The following is a 17830-nucleotide window of genomic DNA, read 5'->3' on the forward strand; positions in this document are numbered from 1 at the left end:
ACATATAAGGTTTTGCACAGCAAAGGAAAGCATAAACAAAAGGAAAAGACAACCAATGGGCTGGGAGAAAATATTTGCAAATAATGCAATCGACAGGGATTAATTTCCAAAATATATAAGCAGCTCATACAGCTCAATAAAAAAAAAAAGAAAAAGAAAACAAACAACCCAATTAAAAATGGGAAGAGACCTAAACAGACATTTCTCTAAAGAAGACATACAGGTGGCCCTCAGGCACATGAATAGATGCTCAACATTTGCTAATTATTAGAGAAATGCAAATCAGAAATACAATGAAGTATCACCTCACACCAGTCAGAATGGCCATCATCAAAACGTCTACAAATAATAAATGCTGGAGAAGGTGGGGAGAAAAGGGAACCCTCCTACACTGTTGGTGGGAATGTAAACTGGTACAAGCATTATGGACAACAGTGTGGAGGTTCCTTAAAAAACTAAAAATAGAGCTACCATATGATCCAGCAATCCCACTCCTGGGCATATATCCAGAAAAGATGAAAACTCTAATTTGAAAAGATACATCCACCCCAATGTTCACAGCAGAACTTTTGCAATAGCCAAGACATGGAAGCAACCTAAGTGTCCAATCAACAGATGAATGGATAAAGAACATGTTATATATACATATATGCACACACACACACATACATACACACACAGAATAGAATATTAGCCATAAAAAAATGAAATCATGCCATTTGCAGCAACATGGATGGACCTAAAGATTATCATACTAAGACACAGAAAGACAAATATCATATGATATCACTTATATGTGGAGTCTAAAAAAATGATACAAATGAACTTATTTACAAAAGAGAAATAGACTCACAGACATAGGAAAAAAATTATGGTTACCAAAGGGGAAAGGGGAGGGGGAGGGATAAATTAGGAGTATGGGATTAACAGATAAATACCCACATATATAAAATAGGTAAACAACAAGGATTTACTGTATAGCACAGGTAACTATATTCAATATCTTATAATAACCTATTATGGAAAAGAATCTGAACCTGTACACCTGAAACTAACACAATATTGTAAATCAACTATAGTTAAATTTTTTAAATAAAGAAATTAGAAACAACAGTGTCCTACTGTAAAGCACAGAGAACTATATTCAATATCCTATGATAAACCATAATGGAAAAGAATATGAAAAAGGAATATGTATATATATATATATGTATAACTGAATCACTTTGCTGTACAGCAGAAATTAACACATTGTAAATCAACTATACTTCAATTAAAAAATATTAAAACTGAAAAAAAATTCGATAATGAATACACAACCTTTAACACCTTCCCAGGCAGACAGCAAGTGGACATGTTACCTCTTAGTAACAACAGTAGTGCTAACTACATGTGACACACAGCCACTGGGGATGTGGAAATAAATGCAGCCTACTTGAGAAGCTACAATGAGAAGCAAGGAGACCTTCTGAACCCTGTTTTCTGCCTTCACTCGAAGGCTCACCTCAGTGGCGCTCATTGACCAGTAAGTTCCAAGCATAGTAGAGGATACCTCACTGGCCAGGGGCCTCCACCCATTGGTAAAAGGACCACCTCCACGGTAAGAAACATGAGGTTGTGGGGAGTAGGCAGTAGTGCTCAGTGTCTAAACTCAATTCTGGATTGAGAGGAGAATCTTGCTAATTTGCTCCCAACACAAAGCACACAGGAGTACGCATTTAATGCAAAGTAGAAATGACCGACCATATCCTGAGTCCAGGACTCTGCTGCTCCCAGGAACACCAAACTGAAACACCAAACTGAAAAGCAAAGTCATTTTGGAAGAAATAATCCAGCCTCACTTGCTCTGGTCACTTACTCTGCTTTGATGAATGCTCTAGGGTCTCTCTGCTTGTGCTGGCTTCTCAGCTCAGAATAGCTGGGGGTCTGGCATTCCTCTCAAGGCAACTGATTTGTACATCATTTTGGAAAGTTTGAGTGTTCATAAAATAAAACTAAATAGTGGCCTAGTGCCTACTTCAAAAAAGAAAAAGAGTTGAAGATAATGGTTTAAATGACTAAAAAATATGTTCATTGCAAGATTATGTTTTTGGTCAATGAATGTAGACTGGAAAGTGTATTCAGGTAAAACTGATAAAAGAAAAATCAGAAGGAAGAGAAAAGAATGACCAATGACTAGAAGAGGCAATTTTTCACGGAGTATAAAGAACCAAGGGTGAGTGCATATGTTTAAGAGTCTGAACTACTTGGGGTAACTCTAACTGTTCAGGGAACACAACAGGGGCCTATATATCCCACACCAAATGGATAAATAATCCCTACTCCTCAAACTCTCACTTAAGAGGTAACATACAGTCTACCAAAGCAATAGAAATAAAAGCAAAAATTAAAAATACGGGACCTAATCTAACTTCCAAGGTTTTGCACAACAAAGGAAACCATAAACAAAACGAAAAGACAACCTATGGAAGGGGAGGAAATATTTGCAAATGATGTGACCAACAAGGGATTAATTTCCAAAATATACAAACAGCTCATACAACTCAACCAAAAAAACCCCAAACAACCCAATCCAAAAATAGGCAGAAGAACTAAATAGACATTTCTGTTAAGAATACATACAGATGGGGGCTTCCCTGGTGGCGCAGTGGGGGAGGGATTGGGAATTTGGGATTAGCAGATGCAAACTATTATATATAGAATGGATAAACAACAGGGTCCTACTGTATATCACAGAGAACTATATTCAATATCCTGTGATAAACCATAGTGGAAAAGAATATTCAAAAAAAGAATGTATATATATGTATAACTGAACCACCTTACTGTACAGCAGAAATTAACACAACATTGTAAATCAGCTATACTTCAATTAAAAAATGAAATATATCCAAAATAGATAAATAAATGAGATGTGTGAAAAGTGTAAAAAAAATAAAATAAAATAAAAGCAACAACATATACTTCCTAAACTGAACTCTGAAGTCTGTAATTATAATTTCCTCTCTGTTTGGTCCATCACTTTGCCAATAGTTTGTCCTTATTACGGTTTTTTCCTTCAAAGAAATGCAAATAAGATTCTTGGCTTTTAATCAAGAGAAGCCTTAAGTGCCCTATCATCTAATTACTAAAGTAGAGTGGGCTCTGTTTGTTTCTGTATGTTGAAATACAGTTGGTCATGCAGTACCAAGAAATATATATGATTTTTATTGGGCTTTAAAAAAAAAAAAAAAAGACAACATGGGCCTGCCATAGGGAGAGAGACTTTGCTGGGGTTAGGCAAAACAATGACAAATTGGAATATGGAGGATTTCTTAATCGAAGACATCACACTCTCAGGAAATCATACTACACATTACAGTACACCTCTGCATTTAATCGTGGCTCCTATTGACTTCCATTCGGCACTGAAGAGAAATAAAACGCCATATCTACACTTTAATACAGTCCCCTCAGTGACTAGAGGTTTTGCTCTGACATTCACCGTCATGTTTTAAGGGTTGGAATAGTATGACTCTGCAAGGCTATTCTCTTTCTAAACACAAAACCATGCCCAAGATTGAGACAACAACAACAAAATCCTATAACCAAGTAAATATGTCACTTTCTGTACATACATGTCAAGCAGTATACCATGCAGGTCATCAATCCCAAGGGCGCAGAAATGCCATACACCACTTACCAGTCCTGGGGAGGAGGCCCGTTGCATCTTGGTATTGGAGTCACCAAGGAAAACACAATAGTCAAGCACTGGACAGAACAACACTTTACCTACATAAAGAAGAGACAGAGGAAGATCAGCTTCAATAGTGGACATTGGTCCCCCGTGGCCAGCAGTCTCTCCTGACAGCCAGCTCAGGGCGATTGGTCTATGTTCACAACTGTCTTACCACAGCGAAAGGAACATTGACCACCACCCCCCACCTTGTGGAGTCTGAAATGCTGAAAACTGGGGGTGTGCCTGAGGGCCATTGACATACAGGCTTAAGCAGAACAAAGGAGTTCTCATGTGCCTGAAACAGGGAAAGATACTCCCACACAAGGTGATAAACCCAGCGCAGGCTGTGTGGACTCTATCGCTTTGTAAGGAAGTGTTCTAGGCCCAAAGCCCACTCTTATGTGGCCAAGTGGGGCTGGAAAGACTGCATGCAGGAGACTGCCTTTCCCAACAGCACTTTTCCTTTATTTGTAGTTTTCTAGAAGTTTCATTTTTCTCTCCTCTGATTTAGAAGTGACTCTGCATCTCTCTCTTAATGACTCCCTTCCAGTGTTAAAGACAATTGTGACAACAGAACTGTACAGAGGAGAGTATCAGCTTCAAGTCAGACAGTCAGGTTTAAATCCTAGATCCATGGAACAGCTTCTGATGTTAGGCATTTCTAACCTTTGAACTGGGATTATTGCAAGGAATAAAAGTGATTACACATGTGAAGGTGTGTGGTACTAAGAATATGATACCAAGAAATAAATGTTGCTTTCCTTCCTGTATACATATAAACTTTTCCAAAGGCTCAAGAACATTTTATAATCAGGATAAGACTTTGAATATGGCTATTTCATTCCAATGGAGAGGATGGCACCTTCAGGCCCTATTGACAACGCTCAGAAATGCCTCTTAGCATCCTCTCTGCATCATCTGAATGACTTCCACTGCCCATCAGCTGTTCTCCCTAGGTTCTGTTCCTTTCATGTCCAATCTATCCTCCATTTTGTTACTAAATTAATATTTTTAAATGATACTTTCATGTGTCACCTGACCAAGACATTCAATATTCTTTATTTTACATAATCATAGAATGAAAGAACTGAGAGGAATCATAAAGATCATATGGTCCAAGGAAGGCAAGTGCCAGTTCTATTCAGCTGGTGGTAGCTCCTTGTAGTGTCCATGTTGCAAAGGATTCTGAGACTCAGCACTGTCTTATCAGCTCTGCAGTTGATTAGTGATGTCTGCCTCAGGTATAGAAAAGTAGATGACAGCACATACACCATATATTTCCTAGTCTTAATCAAGTCGTCTTCCTTTAGCTGATTCTTGTGATATATCTTCAGTCTAAGTAATATACTAATAATGCTACTCCTTGATTTTTCAGTTTTAAACCTGATTATTTTTACTTCTCACTATAAAAGATGAGGATTAAGCTTTCTTTATACCCCTGTTCAACACACACGTTTCTTGTCCCTCCACACAATAAATAGCCTCATGACATAATTTTAACAATTTTGAAATTTTATATTTACATTATTATGAATACATAAAGGTTATTCACACCTGAGTCATCTTAGATAATTACTTACAAAATTTTGTGTTCCCCCAAATTTATAAACATTCTGGTTTTTTTATTTGTAGTTTTCTGTGTACTTATAATTAGTTCGATGCCAAACTGTCCTCTAATTGTATAAATTTTCTCTCAGCATGTTAAAACATATTTGGTAGTCTATTCATTTAACCTTCTTGAAGAAATCACTTGAGACTTTTCGGTAACCTCCAGCCAAAGTCCAGTAGGAACATATCTGTGGTTGAATGAGTTGAGTTTATTACTCATTGCAGCAAGGGAAAACACTCACCAGGGGGAACAGTAGAGTATCTCAGTACAGGGTATTAGAAAGGCCTTACAGGATTTGGGCTTGTGTTATATGTTTTGGGGGATGGTTTAAGAAAATGGGACTCTGCCCTAGATTTAAATATTGTCAGAAAGTGAGGTTAATTCTATGATTGAGTATCTTAATAAATCTAAAGATAGAAAGAGAAAAGACTAGATTAAAGCTAAAGCTGTAATTGGTAAGGAAGACTGTGAGATGGGAATATGTGATATTTTGTGGCTTGGAAAATGTTCATGTTTTTGTCTGTGACCAAAGACAGAGTGGTCTTGTTTTTTTCTATGATCATAGAATGGTCTTGTCTGATGGTGATTTTCTGTGAAATTGTTTGTGTTCAGTAGGAGAACACCAAGGCCCAGCTGTGAGTGCCAACTCCCAGATCTCAGAAGCTGCTTTTCCCTTCTCAGCCTTCTGATCTGTAACAAACTGGTCTCACTTCTCTACATGTACACTCCCCAGGTTAGGAGCCTTACTCCATCATCTTGGTGACTCCCTTTACCTCTCTCCTATGTTGGATCCCCTATTTCATGTGTCTCTTTTATTTCTCTGTTGGCTTATTCTCTTTTTGTGGGAGGAGCATGTCTTCCAGTAGCTTCCTAAGAAAGGTGAATGGAAAGTAGTTTTTTAAGACCTGTGTGTCAGAAAGTGCATGTCAGAACACCTTTCATGTCGGAAAATATTTTATCCTCACTCTAGCTTCATAGAGAATTAATACTTTAAGTGGATATGACATTTTAATTGGAAATTATTTTTCCTCATAATGAAGGCATTGATCAATTCTCTTTTATCATCTAAAGTCACTACTAAGAAACTTGGTGCCAATTCTGATACTTGATCCTTTGTTTGAAACCAGTTTGTTTTTTGTTTTTCCATGCTGGAAACTTGTAGGATTTTTTACTTGCCTCTAAAATTTTTAAATTTCACTATCAAGTTCCCACTTGTGGGGCTTCTACTTTTAGCCATTGTGCTGGACATTTAGTGGGCTCTCTGTATATGGAAACTCATGTCTTTCAATTCTGAGACTTTGTCTTACATAATTTCTCCAATTTTGTCCACTTTTATTTTATTGTTCTCTTTCTGGGACCCCTATTACCCAGATGTTGGACCTTCTAAAAGAGTCTTTTAACATTCTTGTCGTTTTTTTCTTTTATTTTTCATTCTTTTGTTTTTTGGACTTGCTACAAAGGAGATTTCCTCAAGTTTTTCTTCCAGTCATTCTATTTAATCTTACATTCTGCTATCATATTTTAAATTTCCATGATATTTTTCTCCTAATGTTTATTTCTTATAGTATCCTTATTCTTACTTCATATCTTCTCTTATCTCACTGAGAATGTTAATGATAGTTTTTTATTTTTTTCTTCTTTCTGCAAATTACAACTTTCTTCAGATTACATCTTCCTGGTTTTTTGTTTGTTTTGGTGTCCTTGTTTGTTCTTTTCTCTTTCTTACTAGAAACTTTTCCCAAATATCTGGTAATCCTTATCTATCTGCTTATATTTAAGAGTGGGATACTGTAAAGCTAACTGGATGCTGTTTCTGATGATGAGGTTTGCCACTACAGACTGATCTGACTGGACACAAATATATCAGGAATGGCTCTTCACCAAAGAGGAAATTGTGGTAGAATGCTCACAAGTTGTTCATCTTTTAATAAAGAAATGCTATGTATATTAGGATACTTCTAGCTATTAAGCTCATAAAATAACACTCATATAATGTAGAACTAACAGAAATGAAAATATATTAAAATCCTTTTCCTTCAGTGCTTTCAAGAAAAGTCTGTTTTTGTCCTAGTTCAATTTCAGGGAGAGACTAACTTCCTCTTTGAACTTATGACTTATAATTAGCCCAGCCGTAGTCCTACGCTGGCTGGCAGTACTTGAAAATAGTGGGTCAGGCCAGTCACTCCCAGTCTGAATGAACATTTCAAACTTGCAAGTAATCCGAAAACAAAAAGATAAAAAAAGATAAGCATGAAGGGCTCAGGCTATTCTTCAAAATTTGTTTCCCCCTAGGGACAGTTGTTTGATTCTCTTAGGTCTTTGACTGTAGAGAATCTCCCAGAATTCTGAGCCACAAACCTCATGAAAATTTCAAATATTTTAGAAAAACATCAGAGCCTTAAAGAAAGGTTCACTGATATAAAATAATTGAGATGTTTACAACAGAATATGTCTAATTTCTTAACTTTATGAAAGTTACTGATGTTTATTCATATATTTAAAATGTCAGGAAGAACAGACACCAATCTATTAATGCTGCCCCCTGGTGAGTAACATCTGAAGTAGAGGTGGGGAGCAGATGTTTAATTTCTTACTTTACTTACTGTTTTATTTATTTATTTATTTATGGTTACAATGAACACACATTAATTTTTTTTTAAATATGAAATGCTCCTCTATAAAAATCAAAACAAAGAACTAAAATAAATAAGCTTACAAAACCTGATATATGCAGTTTGGGGCTCAAAAACAATGGTAAATTACTTTACCTCAATATTAGAACATAATTAGAGCTTTTATACTTGATCAGTTTTTTCCCTTTCCCATCAGTGGAAGCTTCAGTCTAACTCCAGTCCATTTTCCAGATTACCTTAGAAAGATTTCCTTTCAAAAGATATATCAATTAGGTTTACAATTTGGCTGCAAGAAGTAACAAACTCAATTACAGTGGCTGAAGTAAGTAGAGGGTTGTTTTATTCACATAATAAAAAATCCAGAGATAGGCACACACCAGGTAGTTTCACATAATGAAAAGTCCAGGATCCTCTTAGCTTTTTCTTCTGTCATCTTTAACATGTATATTTTTTTTCTCCAAGGTCACAAAATGGCCATTCTGCCTTTGGGCATAAAATCACACAGAAGTGGGGAAGGGCAGAGAGCAAGATGCATATGGCAGATGACTTGGAGGACTCTGTCTTTTTAACAGGAAAACAGTCACTTTCCCAGGAGCCCTATCCAGGAGATTTCCACTTACATTTTATTGGCCTGTCCTGGCTCATCTCGTCACCCCCAACTGCAAAGGAGTCTGAAGATTTTTTGATACATTGCAGCTCTGAACAAACTTGGGGTTCTGTTAGTAAGGTCAAAGTGGAGCGTAGATATTGGCTAGGCAGCCAGCAGGCTCTGCTACCAATGGCTTACCTTGTTACCTCTTCCACAAACCAAGCATACTTAATTCCTTCCTGAAACTAGAGGGGTAGGTTTGTGGAGAGTTGAGACATGTGTCAGAGAAGCAGTTAGCCAGAGTTCAAAAATTAGTATCATTCACTGCAGTATTGTTTGTAATTTGAAACACTGGAAAAAACCTGAGACCTGAATCCAGGAAAATTTGTCAGGAGCCTTTAGTTGACAGAGTAGTTGATGAGTGTGCTCTCATCATATCTTCTGTAGAAAGCTTATAAGCTTCTCTAGTCCCCATTAGTATACATGTATAGATTTGCCTACACTTGGGAACAAATCATTTGGAGCAGCCCACTCCTGGACACAAGTGGCAGAGAAATAGACAGACACCAAGATGCTTGCTGGACTCCAATCTGTCCAGGAAGAATTAACTCTGCTTTCCAGAAGGAGAAATCAAAGTCTTCCTCGCCGGCTTCTTAACTTTTCCATGAAATCTTTGGGGCATCTGTGGGTACAAAAATGCTACTGACAATTCACAGGTTCATGATTGTGGGGCATCCAAAGACACACTTCAGCTACTTTAAAAGAGTAGCGTAAACTTCAGAGGGATCCTGTTTAGTAACCTTTAAATCACTAAAGAGTATGATCTTCCCTTCCTGGGACAAATTTTAGTCAATCTTCAATCCTGGTGCCTAGAAGTGTGTGCTGTCACAGTAGGAAATGAACCACATCAGACTGCTTTTGGTGTGAAGATCCAACTCTAAGTCTGCTCTGAGTCAAGTATGTACCCAAGCATCCCAAGATAACCCTTCCTGTAACCCTGGATGGTACTCCTTCCCCATCAGTTGCTGCGCGTCCTCTTCCCTCTGCTCTCTTCTCCATCATAAAGAATCTGATAAGCTCATTCCTAATAAGACAGCAAAGACTGACAGAATAAGATGTTGCCCTCTCTTCAAAGTACTTCAACAGAGGACAAAAGCACAAGCCAGTACAACTGAAATACAATGGAGTTTCAAGTATCAACAAAAAAGTTAAGAGGTTTATCTTTTGTGTAAGAACTTTCCAGGTACTCAAACTACTACATAAGAGTAGCCAACTATTCTATTATTAATAGTTCCAACTATTCTGTTAATAGTTCCTATTAATAGTTCCGAATTTGAAAGCTATAGTGTTTCATAAATGAATTCAGATTTTATAAGTATAATAAATATCATTAGAATATGCATGTTTCCAATGTGCTAAGTCATGAGTTAGAGAGGCAATAAAATACAGTGTTAGGACCATGGGATCTAACTGCCTGGGTTTGCACATATGTCACTGAGGCAAGGTGCTTAAATGTCTTTGTTCCTCATTCTCATCTGTACAATTGGAGATAATATAACCTACCTCATGGGGTTATGTGAGGATTAAATAGGACCATATATATAAGCACTTAGAACTTTGCCTAACACATAGCCGTACTCTATAAATGTTAGCAACTGTTAGTAGTAAGAGTTTTTATTTCCAAATGAATGAGAAATAGAATATTTGCAGCTGGTGAATTATAGATTTTTGACAAGTCTTCATATTTTAGTTTACCATGACTTTATAAAGAATATTCAGCATAATAGGCAATTCCTTTAAGAGTAAGAATCATAACTACCCTACCATTTGCAAAAGGTCGTGACAGGGTTGACTACATGACACTGAAGATTTCTTTCAATAGGTATAAATACCTATTTTAAACTCTGATTTCCAGATTGAAGCTATCCCTAAAGATGATTCTACATTAACTGAGAGAAGGCGAGAGCTCCATAAGGAAGTTGAAGCGGCTAAGAGGAATTTGACCCAGCAGGTTAATATCAACTTTCACTTAAGCTTCTATCTAAGAATGATTAAAGCAAACTTTTGTTTTTAACTGTGTTCCATGAAACCTCATTAATAGGAGAGTCATCCAAGAGAATATGATCCTACTTAATGTGGGTCTGTTTCTTTATCTCAAAGTCCACTCCAAACCCATATTAAAATTTGGAAAAAAAAAAAAAAAAAGAATGTGTTTTAACCAGCAAAAAGTATACAGATTCATGAGATTTTAAAGTAAAAAGCCTACTGGTTAAAAATGAACAATAAGTGTTTTATTTCAGTCACATCTGACTTCAAATTTTGCTTATTCAAGGCACTGTCAAAGTGTTTTAAAACATGCTTTTAAAAAATAAATAACTAAATAAATAACAAAAAAAACCATGCTTTTATTTCTCTTCAAAAAATTACTTGAAAATACAGTCTGAATATGAAAAAGTTCTGCGTTAAACATGTTATCATGTTCGCACATTCTTTTATAAGATAAAGAAAATACTTGGGGCTCCCCTGGTGGCGCAGTGGTTGAGAGTCCGCCTGCCGATGCAGGGGACGTGGGTTCGTGCCCCAGACCGGGAGGATCCCACGTGCCGCGGAGCGGCTGGGCCCGTGAGCCATGGCCCCTGAGCCTGCGTATCTGGAGCCTGTGCTCAGCAACGGGAGAGGCCACAACAGTGAGAGGCCCACATATCACAAAAAGAAAAAAAAAAAAAAAGAGTTGCTGTCTCCCTGACCCTTTCTTTTTTCCTCTTTCTACATTGCAAAGACATCAAAAAAAAAAAAAAAAAAAAAAAAAAAAAAAAAAAGAAAATACTTGGTGCTAAGGCAGCAGAGTTACTTTTTGTGTTTTAACAAAATAAACTCTACATAGAAAATTTAAAAAGTTGTCTGAGATACTGGCCTGGGTGTATTCTTTCAAATAAATGCATTATAATATTTGTGTTTTTTCAAAAGAAAATCCTATCAGAAGCTGAGTCTAAGTTAGTAGAACAGCAACTTGCTGAAGAAAACAAGCTTTTAAAGGAGCAAGAAAACATGCGAGAGCTGGTATTTAACCTTGTCCGTATGACTCAAATCAAAATTGATGAGAAAGAGCAAAAATCCAAGGATTTCCTGAAAGCTCAGGTAACCGCATTTTTGTAACCATCCACTAATTACCACAGGAGTCCAGGGTAGCCTCCTTTTAATACAATGTTCATCAGAAAGCTATGATTTTAAGTCTCCTTCAAGTTCAGTGACTATACAGCTTCCCTAAACAAAACCCAATCATGCACTGAAAAATATTCCAAGGATTCAACTGGCAACAGCTAACGATCTAGAGGGGGAAAGAACTAGGTCAATGACAAAAGGCAGAGGATTTGAACAGATGACAATTTCAGTAAGAATAAGGTGGGTGCCTTCAGGGAACACGGCTGACAGGCACGCAGGCGCAGGTGTCTGTGATTCACCACCATCTCGTAGTCCATTGTGATTTGCCCAGAACAACTCAGAAGCCACAGCATTAGACCACTCTCCTTCCCAAGTTCATCAAGCCAGCATCATTTAAACCAATCCTAGGACAATTACCCTTAGTAACTGCTTCACCCCATGACTTTCCTGGGCTCCTGACAAAGTACCAGAGCTGAGCCAGTGCAACATCCCCAAACAAAACTAACAAGGAAACCAATAGCAAAAACAACCCTCCTATCATGCTAGCTAAAACTCTAATATTAGAATCATTTATTCCACGTAAGGATTGTGTCCAGAAGTCCCCTGTTAAAAATGAATACGATAATGACATGTTACTAAAATAGAATACCTGAATTTACCATGTGACCCAGATGTTGGCTCTTTCTGAGTGCAGCTTTGTCTAATTCTGAGCAAGCATTCACACAGGGTAGCATTTCTTCTTGTTTTCCAGAAAGAACTCACATCAAAGCATTCGTGAGCCATGAGGTTAAATACAGATGAGAGAAAACTGGGGTGAAGATCTACATCACACAACCCACAGCAAACTATTCAAATTGCCCTTTAACTGTTTATTTCCCACCCACCCACCCACCCAAAACATTTGACAGAGATAAACTAAAAGAAGTTTAGCATGGCCGGGGCATGGGAAGATGGGGGAAAGGGTGTCAAACAGTGAGACCAGAGAGCAGGAAAGGTCAGGTGGTGAAGGTCACTTAATCCCTATTGAGCAGTTTGGACCCTGGTCCCAGAAGCTGAGGCAAAGCCCAGAAGAATTCATGGGGTAGTTGCGTTTCAGTAAAGAAAGGAAAGGCAGTGGCCAGGGAGGAACGGGGGAAAGAAGGCTGCCTGAGGGGAGAACGAACAGGAGCAAAAGGAGGAGAGGAGAGGACAGAGCGATACTTACTACGAGGAACATGGATCTGTTTTATGAACTAGACCATCTTTTAATTAACCTCAAAACCCGATACATGTGTTATCTATGTGTGACTAATCTATGTCAGCCGAACCTCATTACTAAATGAGCTAAGTCAATTCTCTAATTTCTCTCAAAGAAGATCAATTTCTCTTGAAATATGGAAATCAATAAAGGAAAAATATTGTTTTCCTTAAGTATTCTTAGCATTGGGAATTAGTCGGTTAAAGATTGGCTGAAATAAACTATAATTTCCTTAAGACAAGAGTCAATCTTATTTATTTTCACCTCTCATCCATATCCCTAAGATAAAAGGTGAAGGGGAAAAAAAAGTCAATGTTACTGCTACCTCCAAGATGGAGTGGATGACACTACACTTTTTATCTCTTTAATTCTTCATACAGGCAGTTACTTAAATAATATTAGTTTCTTGCTGACTCCCGTTCTCACTGAGAACAACCTAAAATTGCTACATGTTAATCCTGGCTCTGATGCCTAGTTTCGTTTGAATAACCATACGGGTTTTGCTCTTGCGGTCCTTAAGAGAAAGCCAGCAGAAACTATTTCCTCTGGTTTCTACTAGCAAAATACTGTACTTCTTTGAATACATTTCTCACCCTAGATAAAGGACCCAGCATCTTTGTATTTGAAGAACGTAACTAGCGCATTTAACATTTGGTATATATTGAGCACTTTGGAAATATAACTGCCGTCTTTTAAAATATTCATGTGTAATCTGTTTTTCAGCTCCCCGTGGGGCTGGTCTCAGCATGGCGCTTCACTGTGTAGGAAAACACACCCACCGTACAAAAAAATGGAAAAGCGCTTTAAAAGCATGGCTTCAGTCTCACAAAATATCACAGAGCCTTCAACTCGTAACATTTATCAAAACTGACTCCAAGTCTCCTTCTCTCATCTATCTTCCACAAATTCCTCACTCACCCAGCCCGGCTGTGCTGTCCACAATCATTCCTCCGCTCTTCAAAAGTTTCCCGAACTTTTCCTCAAACCAACCTGGGCAGTCTCCTTTCTTTTCCTCCTCTCTCGATTTTTCTCTCCTTTAATTAACCTTCTGTCCTAGCCAATGTGATTCAGTTCAGCTGGCCAGGCAATTTTCATCCCCCTCCCCCTTTCCTCTTCCCCCTGATCTGAACGACCCAGCTGATGAAGATAGAATTGTCCTTAATGGACAGTAATGAGATGGGTTGAGGCTGGGAGCATCCATATGCTGTTGGTGGTAGACTATTTTTAAAATCTCACTACTAATTTCTGTATTTCAGCAAAAATATGCCAACATTGCTAGGGAGATCAAAGCAAAGGATCTTGAAATCCGGATACACAGGAAGAAAAAACGAGAAATTCATCGGAGGTAAAAGAATTACATGAGGACTTGCCTAGTTGGCTGGGGGAAAACCTATTTATTTCACAAATTTCAAAAACACTTGTATCTTCACAGACTCAGAGAGTTTGCGAAACTGTATGACGCTATTCGAAATGAAAGAAACAAATTTATTAACTTACTTCACAAAGCTCACCAGAAAGTCAATGAAATAAAAGAAAGGCATAAAATGTCATTAAATGAACTGGAAATTTTAAGAAATAGTGCAGTTACTCAACAAAGGTAAGTGTTATAATAACTACTGTCCTTTCAAAGGTTTCTCTTCGGAGTCATTAAGTGATAAAATACCCTGGGGGATGCTGAAATAGAAAATAAGTCTTTTACAAAACTAAAAAAGCCCTTGCTCACACACCCCGCTTTACAGCTGACAAGGTAAGCATCTGAATGTGATTCCTTATGCTTCTGTTTGGGAGCCATATTTAAGTGGATGGAAAACTATACTCCGTAACTATGCTCACTTCATTTTCATTTACTCATCTACAAATAAAAGCACAAATTTGAAAGTTTGCATTTAATATTAGAATACAATCAAATGTTTATAAACCAGCATCCCATGATTGTAGGTGTGAAGCATCTGATGAGCTTATGTGAGGCAGTATGGCGGGGTGGTTAAGAGAGGGGGCTTTCTAGACCCAAACCCCAGCCCTGCCACTCATTAGCTGTGTGATCTTGGGTAAGCTATGCTAGCTCTCTGGGCTCACTTTTTTTACCCATAGAAATAGTCCTTTATATAGGACTTTTTGTTATTAAATGGATTAATCCAATGGTTGTTTTTTTAAACTTTATTATTTACCGTGTGCCAAGTTCTGGTAGAATCTTTCACCTGTATTTAGTCCCTGATCCACAGAGTCTATACAACCTGAACTTTTTCTGGTGGCCGCTATTGCTGTTTCCTTTTATAAAGATATTACAAAACGGGCTCTTGTGTGTGGGGTAGTGGAGGGGGGTTGGGTGGGAGTAGAGGTGTGAGGGGATTGGTATGAAAAGGCAAATCTAACATCCTAATCAGTTTCTCATCCTACATGAAAGTAAAATATCATTTATAGAGGCCATGCATTCATTCAGCATTTATTGTGATGCTATATTGAGTCAGGCACTACCTTAGGTCCAGTGGACATTGTCAGATATAACCGCCTCCGCCCTCAAGATAGCAGAGTCTCCTGGGGATGACAGAGCAGTAAATGAATCACTTTAGTCTCTTGCTTTGATAAATGGGGCAGCAGACACTTGGGGCACAAAGGAAAGATGTCCTAATCCAGATAAGGGCAAATCGGAGACCTAGGAAATTACAGAAGTTCCTGAAGAGTATCATATGATGAATATCGTTACTTCTATTGTCATTTCAAGGGACGCACTAAATCAAGAGCTACCTTGATACTGCTTGTGTTTCAGAAGTCTTTATTGTTTTTAAAGAAACTAAAGGAAATTATAATCGTACCCACTTTCCCATTATTTTTAAAGAAAGCTACAATATTCTATGCTGAAGCATGCCAACAACATTACCATCAGAGAAAGCATGCAAAACGATGTGTGCAAAATGGTAGCAAAACTTCAGGAAATGAAAGAGAAGAAGGAAGCCCAGTTAAATAACACTGACAGACTTGCCAACATGATCACAATGATTGAAGAGGAGATGGTGCAGCTTCGCAAAAAATACGAAAAAGCCGTTCAGCGTCGAAATGAAAGGTAAAAACCGGGAACCTGAGGGGAGAGCAAAGCACCCAGAGATCCGATTTAGAAATGTTGCACATTTTTCTCTAGACTTGACAAGGGATAGTGAGGGACATTTGACACTCAGGTTTCATCAGCCTTTGCAGGGCGGGGAGGGGGCTGTGTGCTTTCCCTGAAAATAAGAAACTCTGTCCTCCTAAGAAAGACAGCCAAGAGTAGGGTTTGGCAAGTTGCTCGCTTAAGGATCAAAGTCCTTTACCAGGCTACCACTCAGGATCAGGATACCATCAAATTATTTCAGTATAATTGACATAAATAAGTCTTTGGATCTTGTATTCACTTGGGCGACAGGTTTATTCATTAAGCCATTCACCCAGTTCATTTTCTAGCAAGTAAGTAAGACCCTCAAGAGTAGCATTATTTCTCCCAGCTATAACAATATTATTAATTGATTACTACTTAACAGTTTTTCCAAGTTGCTTGTGTTCTGAGAAATCTGGTGTGTGAGATCGTAGAGCCCTGTAGTAATTACATCAGGTATTAGATTTTTTTTCATCAAACCTTGATTGTGTGCTGTTCTGTGTAAGGCTGTGTTCTGTGTTAAGTGCTGGGCCCTGAAAGTACAGAAAGGTGGTAACGCATCACACCTGGCTTCTGTTGTCAAGAGAATAAAGAAGCTCATGAGGTGAGCCAGTGAATGGCAAATGAAACAAAATACAGAGCTAAGATTAGCCAAATACACCCCTGTGAACACATGTTTTGAGGGAGGAGAGAGAGAGAAAGAGATAGAAGCAATTAAAGATGCACTTGGGGATAATGGATATGCACGGTGTGGGGGAAGAACTTCAGGGTGTGAAGAACACCACTTTTGCAAAGGGCTGGCAGGTGTTCTCTCTGGGGAAATTTAAAAAGTCCTCTTATTTGGCTCCTGGCACAAACCAAAGCATTTAGGCAGTGTGCTCCCAGGCCCTGGTCAGTTCGGGGGCTGGAATAAGAAAATTCTTACTTTGTTTCTTCCCCACAGTCTCCTCACAAGGAGGGGTCTTTCCTCTGGCATGATTACAAACGGCTATAATCATGGGGATTTGCCTGTTTATGGGGAAATGTACATCAGAAATATTTAACTTTAGAAGAGCCTAATGGTCCTGGTAAGTTAGATAGAACCGAATAGCTGCCAGAAACGCATTCCCTGGCCCCCTGCCTGGGTACTTCTGGCCAGCCCTCGGTTGGCAGGTCTGGCCCGTGAAAAGGGTCTGCAGAAAATCAGACTCTGGGATCACGTCGTTCATCCGTGGGGAGTGACATTCTTTTCCACCCCTGGAGGACCACTGGGACTTGCAGAGATACTATGGCCGGCCAACAACATGGTCAGCTCAGAGTCCAGATTCTACACAACCCTCTCTCTCCCATGCCCAGAAAAATTCAAAATGTGGATTTTAACTAGAAAGCCAACAGTGAATATCTGTTGTCTTCTGGAATCATGCAGTGTTGATGTGTATTTTGCACCCAAATCCAGAGAGAACCACACTGACTAGTAAAACAGTGGCCTCAACATCCTCTTAGCCTCTGCCTCTCAATTTGACCATAGTGGTGTTCAGCTGATAGAGCGGGAAGAGGAAGTGTGCATTTTTTATGAAAAAATAAATATCCAAGAGAAGATGAAGCTAAATGGAGAAATTGAAATACATGTCCTGGAAGAAAAGATCCAATTCCTGAAACTGAAGATTGCGGAGAAGCAAAGACAGATTCACGTGACCCGGAAATTGCTACCAGCCAAGAGGGCTCTGGATGCTGATTTAGCAGTGCTCCAGATTCAGGTGGGAAAAGTGTTGATGA

The 17830-nt window shown here is 38.4% G+C and overlaps 1 protein-coding gene across 1 annotated transcript in view; it reads left to right on the forward strand.

Moving 5' to 3' along the window:
- The window catches only part of CCDC146 (coiled-coil domain containing 146), a 140591-nt gene that overhangs the window by 112422 nt on the left and 10339 nt on the right, over positions 1-17830 (forward strand). Inside the window, exons 10-15 of the mRNA XM_007450083.1 lie at positions 10465-10560; positions 11517-11687; positions 14205-14293; positions 14381-14545; positions 15785-16009; positions 17583-17811. Of these exons, the coding sequence (XP_007450145.1) occupies positions 10465-10560; positions 11517-11687; positions 14205-14293; positions 14381-14545; positions 15785-16009; positions 17583-17811 (975 nt within the window). The remainder of the gene's footprint in view (positions 1-10464; positions 10561-11516; positions 11688-14204; positions 14294-14380; positions 14546-15784; positions 16010-17582; positions 17812-17830) is intronic.

Source organism: Lipotes vexillifer, unplaced genomic scaffold, assembly GCF_000442215.2.
Source record: "Lipotes vexillifer unplaced genomic scaffold, Lipotes_vexillifer_v1.1 scaffold712, whole genome shotgun sequence".
In the NCBI taxonomy this organism is placed as follows: Eukaryota; Metazoa; Chordata; class Mammalia; order Artiodactyla; family Lipotidae; genus Lipotes; species Lipotes vexillifer.